Here is a 14,900-nt window from a genome sequence, read left to right on the forward strand (position 1 = left end):
TTAATGAAGGTTGTGTCCCAGTTATCTCACCAGGGGTGAGTTGAAGCTAGACCCTTCATGACTCCTCTCCATGACATAGCTTTTCCGTTTTACAAGACACCTCTGCAGGAATACACTGAATACGTTGTTTCACTACCTTCAAATATAGACCTGGCCTTGCTTTGGATTACAGGTGCAGGCAATTAATAAGCTTTATGTCTTTGATGTCCCTTGTCTATTAAGTTTACTTGGCACTTTACCCATTTCTGTACTCATTCCTTAATTATCTGCTTTTGTCTTCCAACAAAGGGAGTACCCAAGGACCCTAGTATTTGCTAATGAGTTACCAGGTAGTGTGACATTCCAATTATTTAATAGCAGGTTTTCTAGATTTCAGTATTGCCTAAACATAATAGGTTGTTTTGCAAAACACGATTAAGTTTTTAAAATATTCAGGCATCATTAAAGATGTCTTCAATAAAGATTAAGTTAATAAAATCAGTTTTTACCTCATTACAAAGCTTATGTTTTCAGCAGTAAGACTGCCAGATTTGTGGTCTGCTAAAAGGTTAAACATCTGTACGCAGGACTCATGCATTCATGTAGTGGCTAGTGGCCAAAAGACAATGATCTGCAATCATCATCATGTTCAATTTTAACCCATATATGTTTCAGTGAGATCTGCGCAGTATGATCAAAGTTATCTTGGACATCTTTGGGGCAGAGTTATGGTGAGTCAGGGTTGATAACTCCCAACTTGTGGGACTTGTGGAAAACTTCAAAAAAAGAAGAGCAGACAGATTAGTCTTATCCAAGGAAATTTTTAAAAATTAGAGATAAGCAACTGTTCTAGGGTTCTTCCAAAAATCTTAAGAGAAAACTAAAACAAGTGACAGACTGGAAGAAAACATTTGCCAAATATTCCATGGAGAAAGGCCCAATATCCAGAGGATACTAAGTGCTCCTACAAATCAAAAAGAGAAATTCAACCAACCAATGGGCAAAGGATATGAGACACATGAAAAATACTCACTTCCACCAGCTGTCAGTGAAATGCAAATTAAGATGATAAAGAAATACCATTTTTTGCTCTCCAACTGGCAAAGCCTAAAATGACTGATATTATGATGTAAAAGCAAGGATGCAGAGGAATGGGTACTGTCACACACTGATGCGAATATAAACTTATGAAACACTTTTGCAAAGGCAACTGGGGAGTACTCATGAAAATTAAAAATGCATATCTGCTGTTGTTCTCCCCAGTTCTACTTCTAGGCATCTACCTCAAAGGGGCACTCATGTTTGGAGTGGACTCAATCTCTTTGACTCTTAGTGGCCCAAAATCTGTGCTTAGACACATGATGGTTGGCTGCATACGTCTCTGTTTACTCCCAGTCCTTTTGGGCAACCCCAGCTCTGACCAAACATTGATACCAGACTTTGGGGAGTCCCTGTGGCACTCACTCTGGTTGCCCTGCCACTGGACCCCCTTTCAGATTTGCTCAGGTAGCTGCCCAGGGTTGGGCTTTTGTTCATGATATGCCTGATTAGTGATGTAGCCTAGATGTGCTCGGGAGGGAGCTTCCCTGCTTTATAAATGCTGCCTGAACGGCAGCCATCTACCTGCCAGAAGGGGAGCACAGAGTGCCGGCGGCTGCACAAATGTCTCTGCGTGGTGTTTCATTGCCTCCTCTGAAGGCCTGTGCTGTAACTAGCACGCCTTGCTGTGGAGCTTCACGTGTATGTTTTAGGCTTAAGTAAGCTGTCGTGCAGACCATCCATTAGAGAGCAGGGCTGGTCCACGGAGTCCTGTTATGACATGAGGCCAACACCAAACCATGGCCATCTCCATCCGGAGCAGAACGGCCACTGCAGGGAGGGGAGAGTCCCACTCTTGTGTGTGCTGTGTTTTTGAAACACAGTACTTTTCAGCAGGCGGGCTCATCAGTGATTTCAGGGTGGTAGACAGTGGACACAGCAAACCTGTTATTTTCAGATCTTCCCTGTACGGCATCACTGACAAAGCCCCTACTCTCATTTCCGCCTTAGCTATCATTATTCCCCCTTTTTAATCAATGTAAGAAAACGAGATACACTTTTTCTCCTTGGAAGTGAGAAAATATGGTACCAACTATCTTCCCCTGGCAAATGAGTAAGGGGAGCCCAGCTTGTGCTGCTGTTATTTAAAGACCATCTCCTTCCCTTCAGAGGGCGCCGACAGCCTGCAGGGACCACCCATGTACAGATACACGGCTACTGTTCCCCATCTGTGAGCTTCCTGGTTTACATAAAAGTTGGCACTTTTCTGCAGGGTTATTCTGATCTCTAGATAATAGTATCTGCTGGGAAACTTATTTTTGAAATACTTGTATGAAAATTATCATGTCAAGAATGTATATTACTGCTGTGATGAGATTAGGATGCATCAGCTGCCTTCTGAAAATCTGAAATGACTCTCCTATGAGAAGAAATTTTATTTTAAGGCATTTCATTAAATGAAATAGGTGTTGAGAAAATTGGTTGTTTGAAAAAGATTCAACTTAGAGCCTCAGCTTATACCGCATTCCACAATAAATCCCAAATGAGTTGAGTGTGAAAAATAGAACAATAAAAAAAACTATAAGAAAATTTAGGAAAGCATTAAACAAATACCAGGCAATGAACAATCCATCATTATTGCTGTTACAATGACCCTTTCTAAGTACAAAAGCACTGGAGGAAGTTGTAAAAGAAAAGATCAACGAATTTGATGAGATAAAAATAAATTAAATCCCTATATATTATAATGCACTTTGCAAAGACTAGTCACTATTATTGTTGGTAAAACAAAGGGACAAGGGCAAGATGCTTCCTGGAGAACCTAGAAATAAAGGAACTGATGTCGCCTTATAAGAGTTGAACTGGCAAAAATCTTCACACCCGTGAGATAGAACTGAGAGAATACAAGGTGTCAATCATTGTGCCTGCTCTATCCATCCTGTTTATAAAACAGAAACCTCCCCTGTCACACCCTCTTTTGCCTAGGTGGACACTTTCAGAAACACAAGACCTCTCTTCCTCCCTGGCCACATCTGCTTGGACCAGAGGTACATTTCTGACTCAAAGACAGCACATTCTTAAGCTCGCCATCAGCAGCTGTCCTGAAGGCCTAGAAAAGATAAATCGGACCAGTCAAGTTCTCTTTCTCATAACTTTGAGCTAAGAAACAAGCAAATAATTAGCTTGTTACCTTGGGAACAGAGTTAAAGGATGCTTTCAGGTACAGCTGGGGCCAGAGCAGACCAAAGCCACGAGCAAGCAGGACCCAGGGTCAGCAGGGCCAGCAGGTTGCAAGAGCAGACGTGCACAGAGGTAGCAAGAGGCCCCAAGGGAGGCACGGGGAGTGTGCTGGGCTCTGGAGCCGCGCTGGTTCCCGATGACCCCCTTATCCCCACCCCGGCTCCTGGCTCTGGCTCCCGTTCCAGCTTGGAGGGCTCTCAGATCTCATGGCTGTATCTCAGGGAGATTCATCACCATGCATGCATCCTAGGCCTGAGCTAGCTCAACTGGGTTTCTATGTCTGAAAATCAAGGGGGCCAAAGTAAAACTGATGATTCCTATGACCTGAAGCAAAGTGACTTGGGGTTCACCCTCGAGGGGCAGGAGGGGGGATATAATTATAGTTTAGTAAGTAGAAACCTAACAAATGGTTTCTATCTTTTCTGGAGAAAAGGGTATTGTGCACAGAAGAGGGGTGGTCGGGCTGGAGGCTGCCTGAATTGCTGTGGGGATATTCGCTCCCACGGGCGGTGGATGCCTGGCGTGGCTTCACTGTGACTGTGGGAACCTATCTGTCAAAACTCTTCTCCTTTTTTTGACTCCCTTTGTGCTTGGGGATGCTTATTTACTAACCTTCCAATAACGAATCTACTTTTTCCTCTGGGAGAAGGGGCCCTGGATGGAGGCAGTTTAAGAGTTCCTGTCTATAAAAGAACATCCTTCATGGAAAATTAATAGATTGCCTCTCTGGTTTACAGTGAGTTTGATTGGCATTGGACAGCCTTCCTGAGTCCACCCAGCAAGACCAGATCCCGGACGTTGTTTCATTCACTAAGGTAAGACCACCCTGTCAGAACTCTTGGGAGGCAGCCATCCATCTTTTTTTTCTTTTTTTCCTGGCATTCCAACCAAATCACGGCTTCCTTCTTTATATATGACAATTGTTAGTGTTACCTCTTGTCAATTAATATACTCCACAGCCCTCCAGCTTGCTCAAATCATTTTGTTGTTGTTGTTGTTTGATCTCCAAAGTATGACCGCAAACATTCAATCAATTCTATGAAGACATCAGTCGTACTGGTTATGGGCTGTCATTCCAATAACTGCACGTCTTGGAATCTCAACATTCTGAATTGTTACAGAAAGGACTTTAAGAAATCTGCTTTGCTCTTTTCATCTCTATATACACCGAGTCATCTCAGAAAGGTGCCAATCTATCCTGCTTTTAATGATTCCTAGAATCTATATCCATTTAATTACCTTTTCTGACAAAATGTCTTTTTCACATGATGAGCTATAGTTTCAATACAACTGAAAATTTTTTCTTCCTTTTTGAGTCTCCTTAAAGATGAACTACAATTTACTGGTCCCTCTGTATAATAGCAAGTAATACACAGTCTGTCCTCACGCAACTAGGTTTCTTTAACAGGAATCACTCATATGCAGTTGGTTAGAGGGAGCTGAGGTCAGTGTCATACAGCAGACTCATTTGTTGACACAGGATTTTTTTTTTTTTTTTTGCGGTATGCGGGCCTCTCACTGTTGTGGCCCCTCCTGCTGCAGAGCACAGGCTCCGGACGTGCAGGCTCAGCGGCCATGGCTCGTGGGCCTAGCCGCTCCGCGGCATGCGGGATCCTCCCGGACCGGGGCACGAACCTGTGTCCCCTGCATAGGCAGGCGGACTCTCAACCACTGCGCCACCAGGGAAGCCCCGACATAGGATTTTTTTTCCTAGTAAATTCAAGTTTTGCATCACCAAGAAAAGGTCGTTAAACACAAAACTAGCGGAGCTGAGCCCAGCAGGTGGAGGGGGAAGCTCAGGACTGAACACAGCCCTCTCCCCATACTCTTCCTCTGAGTCCATTGTGGTCAGTGATCCTTCTTAGAAGGAAGCACTTCTTCCTTGTTGAGGGGCCCTTCCCATCTTTGTATGTGTTGTTCACACCTCCATAACTCAGCCCTCAGCCCTTCCTATATGCTCTTCTACCACGATAGCCTCATTTTGGAAAAAAAAAAATGGATGTTTTACATAGTGTTTCCTTATGCATTAGGAATTTAACATGTCTTTTTAATTTATATCATTATTTTTATTAGCATTGCAATTGGTTTTGTTAGAGTACTAGTTATAAAATTGCATGGGTTTTGAGAGGTCTTCCCAGTCTTAATTTTTCTACAATCCCTGCTAGTTTTTTTATCATGCAATTTTGCATTTATTCCATTATAGCAGAGGCACCAGTACTTAAGCTAGTTTTTAAATTCCTTACTCACAGCTTTCTTTTTTCCAGGATAAATTACTCTGAAGTTGTAGTCTCTCACAGGAACTACTATTCATTCCTTTACAGATGCATCTTGTTTCAAGCCACAGATCAATATCTGAAAGGTTTGTAGTGAATATGATTGTTGTCAGCCCAACATTTCTTCCTTTGGAGAAAGATACCCCTTTAATTCCCTAAAAATCGTGTTCAGCTTGTGTGGAGCAGATGGGCTAAGCCCCGAGGAGTGGGCACAGGATCTAGGACCAGTCAGTCAGAGTGTTTCATTCCCCCGAATGCAGGGGCTGCTTCAGAGATGGGTGTATGACCTCAGCCAGGCCAGTCATTCCTCCCTCCAGGGACTTTTGCCAACACTGTTGGAAAAGACCCTGTTTACTGGGATTAGGAATTCTATAAACCATGTAAGCCTAGAGCTTTCAGAGGCACCTTCCCACTAAATGGGGAGAGGCTATCAGAGAACCTAGTCGAGTAGCACTGAGAGATGGGAGGAGGGGAGAGGAGGAGGGGGATGAGGTTGCATGTGAAGCCAACTGTATTCCTTGGATTTCCTGGTTATTACATGAGACAATAAATTTCCTTTCGTACTTACAGACAAACATCCTGGCCAATACAAGCTGAACACAGATTAATTAAATTTGCTTGGTACGAGTAATTAGAAAAATCGAACTAAATACTCTAACAGGCAAGCAGAGCTTATTATTTAAAATAAACTTGGTGGATTACTTAATAAAGCCCAAAAATCTACCTCATAACTTTTTCATCATGACTTTAGCTGCTTTTCTCTGAACCATCTCTCTTCCTGTAGAGAGGCAGAACTCCCAAGGAAACACAGCACACCTGGAAATGCTGGGCAGAGCGAAAGGGTGACGTCTTGACTTTCGCATTTCTTACTTTTGAGAACATAGTATTTTTCACTTTATGGTGACATATTTTTATTTTATGGTCCCTGATGATTTCTATGCCTACCCTTAATCAGGCTTTCTCTAGTCCAATTTATTGGTGCTGGTTTTGGTACTTAAGCATAAGCACTTCATTACACCCATTCCTACTAACCTCATCTAAGTTTATGCTTTGAATTCTCTCATGTTTTCTGAAGCATCAATAAACCCACTGAGCTGGAATTTTATAGAGCCTGAAAATACAACCCCTCTATTCTATTTTCCAAACCACTGAAAATGATAGTTGAAATGTGGGACACTGAAGCCTACCAGGGATGCTGCAAGCCCGCAGTGCACCTTTCTGCAAATTGGAAAAAGGCGCCTCTTCCTATGGCAGATACAACTGTGGGCCAGTGCACATGGGATGGAGAGCAAGGGTAGGCTGGGTGTCTGACCCCACTCACGCCTCTGCAACTGAGCCCCATTGGGCAAAAGTTGACCTATCATTAATCATGTTACAAAGACCCTTTTCATCTTCTTGGGCTATGTGTGCATGAGCTAGGGTCTAGTGTGAGCCTTTTGTTGGGCACATCAGATAAAGGGCAGAGATTCAGGAAAACTGAGTAACAGCTTAGTGAAATGTTAAACTAAGAAAAAAACCTTCAGAATCAGATAAATCTGACTTTATGGGGATAGTATACTGTATTTAAAAGTTTTGGAGTTAGACAGAAATGGACTTTGACTCCAGCTTGGCCACTTAGTAGGCCATCTCCCTGAAACTCTGTTTTTAAAAAATCTGCAAAATAATGATAATACTATATTTCATAGAATCTAGACTATATCAATTGTAAGACCCTGTCTCATCACAGAGGTTTTTAAAATGAAAAAATGGCCAAGTGGATGGTCAAATGTTTCCTGACTTCAGAGGTGTTAAGACTGTAAAAATTGTTTATTTTAGACTCTATGACATATGGTAATATCCACTTTATAGGTAATGACTCTTCTCTGTGAGGATTAAATTAGATAATGCACTTGTCAAGTTCTTGACATGGCCCAGAGTCAGTGCTCTATGAAGCTGCTGTGGGTGTGATGGTTATTCAGAGTTGGTGACAAATGGTAACAAAAGGATAGACTTGATAGAGATCTTCACAGCCTAGCAAGACGATCTGGATATAGTCTTTCCTTTATGCCAGGGTGAGATACTAGAAGCCAATATGCACGAGGTAGGTCTAGAAGTAAACCTCAGCAGAAGATGAAAGTACAGAAAATGCACAACGGAAAATAGTCCTATGTATTCTGCCGATGGAGACTCAGATCTGAGTAATGATTTTCCCAAATCCCAGATGTTCAGGAGAAACATTTTTAAAAAGTGTACTGTTCAAATGGTGGGTTGGGGGTCCTTCTTTGAATGTGGAGTAGGAGAAAGAAAACTTCCAGAATGTTCTGTTAGCTTTTCTAGCATTTCCTGCTCTCTGACAGCTACTCCTATTACATTGCTTGTGATTTCTGAAGTGATCACTGATTGGCTCCCCGGTGAAAACCCTTCTGTGCAGCGACCTGTGATGGGCATTTTCCTTTAGGCCTGGAGGGGTCTGTGGAGGGCGAAGAGGTGCCAAGACGTGTCAGTCAGACTCTTTCACCTGCCTCCACAGCAGCTGGTTCCGGGACTGGTCGAGGGTGGGCCTCAAGCCAAAGAACAGCCATCATTGTCCTTTGTTGCCAAAGACAATGCTGCCAGTGGTAGTTCACTGACGTAGAAAAACCAACGCCAGGATTTTAATAAGTGAAAAATAGCCTGGTTTATGCCGCTGCTTTGGAAGCCGTCTATTTCTTTCCCTACAGTTTGGGCTTTAATGGCATTTTTAGAGATATGATGAATGGAGGTGGGTATACATGAATGTGTTCAAAACACAGCCCCATATGATGGAAAGCAGCTTAAATGCTATTGTGTATGGGACAGGCAAATGCAATGAAAATGGCTCTCCTTTCTGAAACAAAGACACCGTTATTTTCTGGGGGAGATCCTAAGTTGGTTATTTCTTCCATTTCTGATTTCAACTTGTTTCAACATCAGGACTGATGTAAATGGTGTACAGAGACGAACAAAAAAGGAGTTTGTGGCCAGAGTTTAATCTACCTAGTTTGGGTTGGCTTGTTATAAGAAAAGGAAACAATATGGAAGTTTGGGTTGACTGATTATGTCATGTAAACATTAGGTATTATGTGGTCACTCCTGAATTAGTAGCCTTTAGGGATTTTTAAGAATGAAATTCAAGTGGCAGGTCTAGATCACGATGTCAGAGAAAAAGCAAATTGCCTGAGAAGAGACAGTGGCAACCTGAACTCTAAGCATGTGGGCTGGCTGATGTGTAGATCACAAACACAGCTTCCATTTCCTCTCAGCAGGCCAATTACATGTGCACCCCCCACCCCCACCGCCAGCATCTCACTCCTGCCCCGGGGTCCAGAGGCAGGATGTAGCTCAGTTTGGGAGGGGAGCTGAGTCATCATCCCACACAAGTCATGGTACATCTGTGCCACGCTCCCACTTCCTGACTCTTAGATTAATTAAAGGACTTGTAAGGGAATGAAAATTCCACTTGATTTAATTTCTCCCTAGGAAAAATGCACTCAGTAATGTCATAAATCTCTTGAAACCAGTTTCCTCCAAGATTGCCTTGGAAATTTTAAATATGTGTACAAGTTCCACCTTGTACTTCCTTAATCTTAACCTTGTGTCTGAGATGCAGTGGTGGAGGGGCTACTCCCTGTGGTCAAGCACCGTGAAGGGCTTGTTGAGTAATGCGGCTGCGTCTCAGTGATCCACCGACCTGGGCCCTCCTTGGATCAAGAGCATATTTGAAAGATGCTTGGCCAGGAGATGGGTCTTAGTCTACTATCTGCATAGAATGAAGTAAGAGTAACACTGGTTTTATTAACACCACTGAACTAGCAGCCACTTTCTCGTTAGCAATACATGTTTGAATTTTAACACTGGTATGAGCCCTACTTATTATTATCTAGAAAACAGAAAGGTCTACTTGCCCAGGGCTTCTTCTAGTATATCTGGACTCTTTGTGTGTAAATTACAGACACCCTCTCTGGAAGATCAATTACATCCCTCAGACCCCGGGCCCCTGCCTCTTGGGCAGCTTGTAGGGCAGCCTCCAATTTGCCTCATCTCAAGAATGTGGCAAACTGGATTCATCAATGTATGTTTTCTCACCAAAATTATGGTGAACTTAGAATTATTTGTGACAACAACTCATTGTATTCAGAGAGAAACACTAAGTGTATTAGTATAGGCCACTGGTGCCTTCCATAATTAGCATAGTTCATTAGTGTTGGAACAGTTTCATTTTGGTTTAGAGAGTTAGGTATTTTTCAAGAGCAAAACTTTTTTTTATCACTTTCTGGGCAGAAACGGTTTATAAAATGTCCTTCCCTCTTGTCTCCACAGGGATGCAACTTCCAGTTGCATTCGGAACTTCCAATCAGACGACAATTAGGAACTTCCAGTCAGACAATTAGGAACTTCCAATCAGACAATTCTGACAAGCTGGCTCTGGGTCCACTTAAGCCTGTTTCCCCTTCCCTCGCTATTGGTTTGGGTCACTGACCCCTTTGAGAATCAGATAAACTATGGATATTATCTCTAGAAAAGTGCTCCTGACCCCCAATTTTTTTTCATGCAGTATTAGGAGTTTTGAGAATTCACGCCAAGAAAGGAGTTTTACATAGGATTTTAAGAGAGACCCATTACACTGAAGTAGTTATCAAAATTTAAAAAATTTTGTGATATAGAAATATCTATGTGCTTTTATATAAATGCATTAAATTACAAGATCTACTGGTGAGTCTAATAACTCCTGTAATTTTGAAGTACTGATGAGTATAAAAGATATTTTATGATGTCTGCTAACTGTGCTGTGAAATGAAAATGTCTGATTTCTGCTGTGACAGGTGCTGCTACTTCTACTGTGGCCTGCTGCCGACATTCATCATTGGAGGGAATGCTAAACTGCAGTTAGAGGTTAGTGAAAATAAAGATGCATTTTTCCTCCATCCAAGATCCTGGACCTTAAGTCAAGAATCTCTGAGACTCTGGAGATTCTTGGCCTGGTACTGGGCATGGCTCGGGGCTTGGTGGCCTCAACTCTTTCCGCTCAGGCCACAGAAGAGAACGTGGGGCTCCCTGTTTCCCTAACTGAAGTGACCTGAGGCTATTGTGAGCTTCCATATTCTGTAGGAAAAGCCAAAAGGGACATTCATAGTGGTTTCCGTCCTGTCCTCACTTATGAGAGGAGAAAGGTGAGGACAAGGGGGACACAGGGAGTCAGCTGTGACCAGGTAACTCCTGCTTTCCCTAGCACAGTGATGAAGCCACAGGGAAGCTGCAGCTTCGTGAAGCTGCCCCAGCCTGGGAGATGGGTCACCGTGTGTCTTCTAGCCTGGTGTGAAAGAAGCATTTTCCTCTCACTTTGACAAAGATCTGAGGCATACTATTTTCAAGTTTGCCTGTCGCCTTAACCTCACGGGTCCAGGGATGCTCACTTAAGTGGGGGAGCCCTGCTGGGCAGCCTGTGCCCTGGGAAGGCACAGTGACTCATTTTTTCCTCTCATCCTCCAGGCGGCTTACTGAAATGGTGCTGAAAATTGCACACCTGGGCCAAAAACAATAAGTATAAGCTCTGGGATGTGTAAAAGTGTTCCATGGCACTTGAAAATGAGAAATGTCGCTATAATTGTACAGTTGTGACCAGTTGGGCTATTGCTGGAAAACACCAGGAAAAGCAAAACTTTCTCATTCAGATGCTAGAGCTCAAGGCTGTATAAGGACGAAATGTTCAAGTTCTAGACAAAAGAAATTACGTTTCCTGATGGATGGTAGGAGAGATGACAAACTTCCAAGGAGAGGTGCTCTCAAAGCGGCTTCCTTGGCAGGGACCTCCTGAAACTCATCCTCACAGCTACTTGGAAGCACATCATGACCTGATTTTCACCAGGAAAATGGCCTGTGAAAGAGGCTCACAGAATATCATCTGCTTACCAATTTTACTTCTTGCTTCATTTATACTTTCTCCCAGGGCCTTTGCTTCGGAAAATCTGGAGGAAAAAAAAAAGAAATGAGAGCTTAACCTTTTCTGTTCATCCTAAATTATGTTTTAAACATAAGAGCTTTCCGAGAGGTCTCTAAAATATTATAAAGCTTTATCAAAAGACATAAAAGAAAATTTAAATGAATGAAATATATTAGGCTTAAAAGTAGAGATAAAATTTGTATTAATTACTGGTATCATGAGTTTTTACTCCTCTCTCCAGCATAGAACTTCATTCTCATAGTCTCTGATTTATGTCGATTTATCAAATCTACTTTTGATTTCTAGTATTTTATGATACCAGGGAACCAGAGTAAAGCACGGCTGTAAGCCTTCTGTACCACAGTAGTGGTAGTACCACACTATTAATCACAGTGCCAAGATCTTAGAGTCAAAGAATACTTAAAGAACATTTTTTTTTTCTTATCCTTTTTTTTTTCTGACCAGCAAACTATGGCTGGTCATGATGCGGATCCATCCCATCACCAGTTTCTGTAAATCAAGTAGTATGGGACACAACCATACCGATTCGTTTGTTTATTGTCTAAGGCTGCTCTCACGCTGCAAAGGCAGGGTCGAGTGGCTGGGACAGAGACTATAGGGCCTGCAGAGCTGAAAATATTTATTATCTGGCTTTTTCCAGAAAGAGTTTGCTTACTCCTGTTATATATGATGTTAAATCACATTTTGGACATATAAAAACAAGAAGAAAAAATGCTTAATTATCCCCTACCCAGAAGTAAGCTCATTTTGAGATCCATCCAGTCTTCTTTCTGGCCAGTTTTTACAGAGTTAAGATCATACCATATATATGATTTTTGTGCTTTGGGTTTTTTGTTTTTACTTAGCATTATTAGTCCTTCCCTATATTATCAGAAACTTCTCCTCTATCTTAGATTGCTGCCCACTAGTCCACCAGATGCTGTGTTGAGGTTACTTAATGACTCCTATTTTCTAACAGGTATTCCTGAGATACCCCCTGAGAGCCCAACCCGTGCTAGAGAAGTGTAGGAAATGGCCTCTGTAAAAACCATGCCACCCAGGACCCTACACACAGCGGGCCCTTATGAAATATCAATGCCCCATCCCCAAATCTTTCTGGATCCCAGTAAATCTCAGATGTCACATTGTTTCATCCATAAACGCTTTAGTCGAGCAGGAGTTTGTTAGAGGAAGTGGGGAGAAGAGGGCATTCCAGGCAGGGGAACAACATAAGCAAAGGCCAGAGTGCCCAGCAGCCTCCAGGCTCGGTGGAAAAGAGGCGTGAATGATGTCACTGCTATTTTCCGAATGTGTCTGCTGGGCCTGAGATTGCAGACAGATGTTTCCAGGGAAGGGGACTAAATTTTCTCTTAGTGCTCAGTTTCTTGGGACTCCACCTCTGCCTCCTCATTAAGGGTGTTCAGGCTCATCACGGATGACATATGTCCCTTCCTCAGCTAGTGCCTGTCACCTTCCGGAGAGAAGTGCAATCCCATTTGATGCTATGAAGACTGAATTCAGCTCAGCAAACGTTCATATCATGTGTAGATCACTGTGCTGCGCTCTGTGGGCTCATTCTGGCCTCTGTACCCTGGGCAGAGAGACTCTGAGGTCTGGTCCAGGCCACTCAGATGAGGACTATCTTCATACTTGAAGTTCTGCCAAGTGCGGGGCTCTAATTGTTTGGTGGTCGCTGCATCCATCCCCAATACCTAGGATTTCATGGGGTTTGATAGTCCTCAATTGCTCAATGAGTGCATTGAGCAATTGCCTCTTATTGCCTGTTCCAGAGAGTTCTGGAAGCTTTAGATTCTTGGGAATGAGGAAAACACAAGAGCAGGGCTGCAAAGCTGTTGAAATTCATGTCAATGCTGGAGGAAACCAGAGTAGAGCTGGAGGAGGGAAGACCCTGCAGGCAGAATGGGCCATCTCCACAGCAGCCTGGCTCAGAGAAGCTCCGACAGGCCTGGAAGGGAGCCCCCCAGCGTGCGCGGTGCCCGCGTGTGCCTTTGGGCGGTGGGGCACGGCGAGGAGCTGCTTAGTGTTGCGGTTGACCGTCTCCAAAGAGCCGCCCCACACCAGGGCTGGCAGACACCACCGGGAACCACGAGCTGTTCCATGCTCTCTTCTGCAGCCCAGCGCGAGCTAAAAAGGGCTTTCCCACTGAAGAGGTGCGGGCTGAGGGCCGCCCTGCCTCCGCCAGACCATTTTCCCTTCAGGCTGCAGCTGTCACTGCTCCAGACCACCCCACCCACAGGTTTTCCTGATCTCCCGTTGTCAAGACAAACCCTTGCCTAAGGAAGCCCGCCCTGAGGGGGAAGCAGGGGAGGAAGGGATGGCGGGAGAGATGAGAAAGAAGGTGGCCCCCACACTCCTGCCCTGTTCCCCCCCGGGCACCCTGCACCTCCACACCTCCCAGCCCAAGTCTCCCTCAGCCCCGGCCCCTCCCCTTCCTCCCGCCCCAGCCGCCGTTCTGATCTTCCCGAGGGGGAGCCTCCTGACTCCTGAGCTTCTAAAAGGGGCACATTCCCATTAGGGATGTGGTCCAGGTGGTTGAACCTGTGTGGACTTTCCCCAGGGGTGCCGCCCTCCTGGACAATATCTGAGGCTGCTGGGAGGAGGCTGGTGCCAGGGAGCCGCTGAGACTCAACCAGTACCACCTGTGAGCCCCTGAGGGTCTCCTACTCCCGGTGCCAAAACATTCCTATTGGGGAATCTCTGCGTGGCTCCATCTGAGGAGCGTATGGTGCTGGGGGCAGTTCCAGAGTGGGGCCCGGCAGACTGCCCTGCCCACCCGCCCGTGCAGAGAAAGCTCTACCTTGGGGTGAGGCCTGGGTTTGGAAGAGAGAAGCAATGCAGCGCTCTGTCTGTTCCTTCACAAGCCTGGCTCCCTGTGACATCCAGCCCTCACCCACCCAACAGCACCCACTGTGCGCCAGGCTCTGTCCACAGAGTAGAAACAGTTCTCTCCCGTTGGCATCCACGTTACATCAGCCACCTCCGTTTTTTGCCCTCTCTCCCTGGCTGCTGCTTCTCTGTCTCCTGTTCAGGCTTTTCTTCTGCAGCCTGTTCCTTAGATGTTGGTAATGGTCAGGGTTTAGTCTTAGACCCTCTCTGGGCATTCCGTTCATTCCACTCTAGGCAGTGCCTTCATCGGTCACCTCTATGGACACCTCCCAGATCTCCATCTCGGCCCTGCTTTTCCTGACCCACTATCCAATTGCCCATTTGATGCCCTGAAGATTATTAAAACCCATGGGATCTACAGCAGAACTGATGCCCTTCCCTGAAGGCCTCCCTGCCTTCCTCCCATCCTTTCTCCTCTCCCTGCACAGCACCCACTCACCCAGGTGCTCATGCCAGTAACCTGCACACCATCCTCTGCCCTGCTCTCCATTGGATCCTTCACTCGGCCCTGGAGTCTCGCCCAT

At 44.6% G+C, this 14,900-nt stretch overlaps 1 protein-coding gene across 2 annotated transcripts in view; it reads right to left on the minus strand.

Moving 5' to 3' along the window:
* KIF6 (kinesin family member 6) overlaps positions 1-14,900 on the minus strand; it is a 419,445-nt gene that overhangs the window by 66,432 nt on the left and 338,113 nt on the right. For both annotated transcript variants that reach the window (XM_081246112.1, XM_081246111.1), the window contains exon 15: positions 11,439-11,494. In XM_081246112.1, the coding sequence (XP_081102238.1) occupies positions 11,439-11,494 (56 nt within the window). The remainder of the gene's footprint in view (positions 1-11,438; positions 11,495-14,900) is intronic.

Source organism: Mesoplodon bidens, assembly GCF_964165515.1.
Source record: "Mesoplodon bidens genome assembly, chromosome: 10".
NCBI classification, from domain to species: domain Eukaryota; kingdom Metazoa; phylum Chordata; class Mammalia; order Artiodactyla; family Ziphiidae; genus Mesoplodon; species Mesoplodon bidens.